The sequence below is a fragment of the Nannospalax galili genome, unplaced genomic scaffold, assembly GCF_000622305.1.
Source record: "Nannospalax galili isolate Female #2095 unplaced genomic scaffold, S.galili_v1.0 scaffold441, whole genome shotgun sequence".
NCBI lineage: Eukaryota > Metazoa > Chordata > Mammalia > Rodentia > Spalacidae > Nannospalax > Nannospalax galili.
In genome coordinates, this window is record NW_008348089.1 from 2,563,015 (window position 1) to 2,568,487 (window position 5,473).

General features: G+C 43.6%; 1 protein-coding gene and 1 pseudogene across 1 annotated transcript in view; one reads left to right on the forward strand and one right to left on the reverse strand.

Annotated features, from left to right (window-relative positions):
* The window catches only part of Hpgds (hematopoietic prostaglandin D synthase), a 47,465-nt gene extending 46,025 nt beyond the window's left edge, over nt 1–1,440 (forward strand). Inside the window, exon 6 of the mRNA XM_008844620.3 lies at nt 1,029–1,440. Within this exon, the coding sequence (XP_008842842.1) occupies nt 1,029–1,193 (165 nt within the window). The 3' untranslated portion in view covers nt 1,194–1,440. The remainder of the gene's footprint in view (nt 1–1,028) is intronic.
* A 3,289-nt stretch (nt 1,441–4,729) lies between these two features.
* The window catches only part of LOC103743401, a 3,622-nt pseudogene continuing 2,878 nt past the window's right edge, over nt 4,730–5,473 (reverse strand).

Below are 5,473 nucleotides of genomic sequence, written 5' to 3' on the forward strand. Positions count from 1 at the left end.
ACAATAAATAATCTCATGGATCCTGAAGACAGAACATTTGCTGGACTACTATGGAATCTTCTGTGATTCAGGACATACAAGAGTGTACTAACTGAATTAAGAGAGTTTGTAGGAATAACTCCCACAAAATGGACAGATCTGGACTATTTATAATGCAAACAAACTCACTGAGCCACATGTTCTTGTAACCTAGGTACCTGACCTTTATCCCTCAAAACCAATTTACCAAAAACTCAAGATAGTGAATGAATGTGGATATGTTTAAGAATTAACAAATCAGAGTGCTGAACAGCAACAAGTTTATATTATATCTTCATGGAAAGCAATGGAGATTGAGAAGAATGCTTGACATTGTGTTTCTGTGTGCGATGTTTTAGGCTTAGGGATAAAAGGGCAAGATTGTCTGATAAGATATGGGGGAATCCAAGCTTACGGTTTCTCCAAATTGATGCTGAAGAAATGGTTTTGAATAAAATTATGGGTGAGGGCTGACTTGGCAGCACAGTTCCAGAGACATTTGGAAAAGCAGGTGCCCTCAGAGTTCGAGCCCAATAGTCAGGCTGTTTGTTTAGGTGTTAACTACAATGTTGGCAGAGTAATGCCCCAGAGTTAAAGGCATAACTAGTGGAAATGTACACACCTGGACTAAATCTTGCTTTATCCTACAAAGAGCATTTGGGGAACAGATTAGATGAAAATGCATTGTTAGACTGGTGGAGAGGGACCAGTTTTGAAAATAACATATGCTGCTGGAATACATGTTAGTGAATGCCTCTGTGTATCTATGCAGACAAATAAATACGTTAAAGTGCTAATAAGCAGTAATCACTGAGTGTCCTTTGGGTGTTATAAGCATCACATTTTTGATTTTCTAAATGTTTATCATATACACAATTCAGCTTTGTATTAACAAAAAATTGTTTCAGAATTGAAAGAAATGATCTTTTAGACTAATAAGTTTAATTTTGGAATGCTGATTTTTGTTTTTATAGTCAAAAGCAAATAGTTTTTTGCTTTCTTTTTACTAGGTAACCTGGGCAGATTTCTACTGGGATATTTGCAGCACCACACTTTTGGTCTTAAAGCCTGACTTGCTGGACAACCGACCCAGGCTGGTAGCATTACGCAATAAAGTCCAAGCTATTCCTGCAATTGCTGGCTGGTTACAAAAGAGGCCACAAACCAGACTCTAGGTGACACAATCTCTCCCAAGGGATAAAACAGCTATGCCAGCCTTCCAGACAACACAAACCTTCACCTTCCCCCTCCACCAGGACTTTCACTTTGCCACATTCTGCTGTTTTTTTAAGTATTTAGTTTCCAGGATTTTATTTTTCATTAAAGCTTTATAGCTTGGATAACTGGGGAAAATAGTTTAAGATGTACTTTGCACCAGTTTTGACATGCACGGATATTAAATGACACTAAATTCCTCCAAAATGGTTGAGTGTCACAGTGTCTTCTCTAAGAGTAATCATGTAAAAGACAAATTTCGTAGCTAGCCCTTCAAACAGTAATATACATCTGTCTGACATGTCACAGAAACTGGTAAGAAAAAGAGGAAACTCAACCATGACTAGAGCAGCAAAGGGACAGTAAGGTTGGAACTAAATTTCAATCAAACATAGATGGAGTTTCAGAAAACACCGACGGTGTTAAATTCGCACAGCTGCAATTCATGAGGTTCCACACAACAGCCACAGCTCTGCGAGCTTATCACAAAGATAGGGGTTATGACAAAAAAAACATGTAGATGCTCCAGAGAGAAGGGACACTGGGAACCAATAACCTTTTACATAAAAACAAAACAAAACAAAGCGAAACAGACATCAGTAGAAAAGAAGACAATTTACAGACGGGGGAAAAGTATTTGCAAAACATTCATCTGGTAAAGAATTGCTATTGAGAAATATATAAATGACCATGAAAACTCAACAATAAAAAATGCATAACCAGATTAAAATATCAGCACAGACGCTGACAGATACCTCACCAGACGGCTCTAAGCATATGAACAGAAGCTTCAACGTAATGGTATCTGGGAATTCTAACTGGCAAAAATCAGACATCAAATAAACACTGGGAGATGTTGTGAAGCAACAGGAACCCTGACAGATTCCTGCTGCTGGGGATGTGAAACAGCACAGCCACCACTGGACCTCATTTCTTACAAGAGGAAAGAAATGATCTCTTACCTACCATGTGACCCAGCACATGGATCTGAGAGCATGTTCAGACAGAAGCTTGAACGTAGATGCTGACTGGTGCTTTACTCACAGCGGTCAAACTTGGAAACTTCGAAGACATCCTTCAGTGGGCGAATGGAAAAATAAATCATACATACAGAACAAGAGACAGTGCTAAAAAAGAAAGGAGCTGGCAAACCATTAAAAAAATAAAAAAAATAAAAAACCACCTTGGAGGAACCTTAAATGCACATGCCTAAATGGAAGGAGCCTGCATGAAATGCTGGAAAAAGCATAACTATGGAGAGAATACAAAATAAGAAGTTGCCCAAGACAGTGGGAAAGGAGAACAAGACTAGTGGTGGGTGGGCAGTACCAGGCAGTAAAGCTACTCTGTAGGATACTGGAGTGAGGGATACTTGCCTTTACTGCTTATACAGAATGTGGACCACCAAGTCAGCTCTAATGCAAACTGTGACCTCTGGAACACATGGCATGTCAATGGAAGTTCTTCAGTGTGTACCACTCGTGTGAGACATTGAGAACCGAGGGAGAATGTACGCCCGGGGATGGAAGTGTACGGGACCTCTGTGCTCAGTTTTGCTGTGAACTTGTAAAACTGCTCTGAAAAGATGAAGCATGTGTGCTACTTAGCTTACTATCACTGTGACAGACTGAGAAAACTTCCAAGGAGGAAAGATGAATTTTGGCTTCATTTCATAGGTTTTGGTTTAATGGCTGGTTTGCTTCAATGCTTTGGGGCCATCAAGAAGCAAAATGGAATGGTGAGGAATGTATTGTGGATCAACTCTGCTTACCTCATGGTGGCCAGGAAGGGGTAACATGATGGAAAGCCAAGAACTGCCTGGGCAAAAAAGCATTTAAACAGAATCTTTTTAAACAGGCCAGTAAGTTGGCTGGTGGATAAAGTGCTTGCTGTCAAAACTGAGAACCCCAGTTCCATTACTGGGACATGTTAGATTTTGGAGAAAAGAGTTTAGAGTTTAGAAATGAGCCAGAGCCAGACCTGCAACAGGCAAGGAATGTGTCCTTTATTCACGGTATTGCAGTGAAGGACAGAAGCCTTTCCTTGGGAAGAAGGCATCTGCAACTAAGGAAAGGGGTTTTGGGTTTGTATATGAAATTAAAGTTTCAGGAGTTCACTTGGTGTCACACTCTGGTGTCCTTGAGTGACTGAAGGTCTTCCTCCCAAGATTATTTTTTCAGGTAGGGCAGGCGAGTAATCGTGGGCACTAAAGGAGACAGGTTGGCTCCATCATGAAGTCTCCTTCAGTCCTAGGAGTGACTGGTTGATAAGCCTTGAGCAAGGCCGGCCTGCCAATTTAGGACCAGTTGGCCACTTTGAGGGATGTATAGGCTTTTGGGGGGGGGGGGCTTTAATTTCTTTTTAAGATGCTACATAGTTGGTCTTTTAGGGCATGAAATTAATTCACAGTCAAGACTCCCCATTACCAGCAGATGGATTTGCTGAGGAGCCCACCTGCTCCCCATCCCTACCTCCGTGCCCCTCACTCTTGGGCAGCCCAACTCATTCGTCCTGAGGATAACAGGTCAGACCTGGCCTGTGTGCTGGACGGATGAGGCTGAGAGTGAAAGAACAATCCAGAAGGCTGGGTAGCCGACTGTCACTGCAAATAATGTCCCACCCCAGGACAGCTCTTACTGATCAATACTGAAAATGCTCCCTGGACACTATCCCCCGACACTTGGACAGACCCTCCCCGTACCCAGAGCCTGCAGAGAGTCCAGTGTCCACAGTAGTGCCAGCCCACCGCGGGGGCTCTGCAGCACAGGTGACTTCCAAGCTGCAGCTCTGACTACTCTTGACAATGAGAACACGAGATGAAATACATTAAATAAGTTAAATACGTTAAACAGCTGTTTCACTACATGAACCAAAGGTAATTTAGCTTGGTCCCTTTAAGAGAACAAAGCACAGACTTTGATTGCCAAGTGTTGGTTGGGTCAGTCCACATGTGCTTCTTAATCATGACCAACTACATATGAGATGTGGCCACCACGCTATGCTTTATGGATTCTGCAGCTCCGTGATCCTGAGGAACCGATGGCTTGTACAAACCTGCAGACCTGGGGGAGCCGCCTAGGTAGGAGCAGGCAGCATGGGGTGAATGTGGAGTGGACAGCCCACCTCACCACACTGGGCTCCTGCTCCCATGGGTCAGCCCCAGCAGGTGAGGAAGAGAGTCTTGGGTTAAGATGGTGATCCAGTAGCATGTGCCAAGGTCTACCCACGATTAACGTGACAGCTACAATATGCCACTGTGGCATTAAGTATGGTGTCTCTTGTCATTAGCAGATCATTCTTCCCCCATCCATTTATTAGACATTTTTAACTTCCTGAAAGATCGTTATATTAGCTATATTTGTGTGTGCATGGGGAGGGGTAAAGGCAAGACCTGTGAGATATCATACATTAATTTCTTTTTATGCATGATTATGATAAGTTTAAATCCCATGATGTGGATCCATCAATCCAATTTGCCATCCTTTACATGCAGCCTCTACAAGGCAATCTTCCCTATAATGACACCCACAATAAAGAACAAAATCCCAGAACCAGCGGCTGGGTGCTGAGGCCTTCCTCCTTCCCCGTGGCAGCCTGTTGCTCTGCAGTGCCTTCCTCATCTGAAGCCCATCTTCCTTGAGCTGCTTGCTCTCCTCCCGCAGCTTCTGTACCTCCTCCTGCAGCCACTTGCACTCATCCATCACCCTCTTCACCTCAGTGTCATCGAGGGATAAAGTCAGGGACTCATCGAGGGATAAAGTCAGGGACTTAGCCGTCACTGATGCCGTCTCTGTCTTGGATGCACTTGTGGGTATCATTTTACTTATTTCTATATCATGTGGTTTGTCGTATTCTGCTTGCAATTCAAACACACATTGAAGTTTGGAGTCCATAAGGTCTTCCAGTTTTGCCTCCTTCCACAGATACGTTGATAAGAGGCACCAGCATCAAAGACCCGACTGTTGGGCCGCACACAGTACCTACGAGGTGCTGTGGTCTTCACACATTTCGGTCAGTTGGGTTGTCAAGCTTTAGGTTGGTGGTTGACATCATCAGTGAAGGGACCTCGGGACTCTCCTTCAAAAAGGCATGGCCTTGCCGTCTCTCTTCTTCACCCTCCTTTTCCCAGCCAATGCTAGGCAGGCAGATCTCTGTGAGTTCGAGGCCAGCCTGGTCTACATAGTGAGTTCCAGGCCAGCTGGGGCTACAAGGAGACCCTGTCTCAAAAAGACCAAAAAAA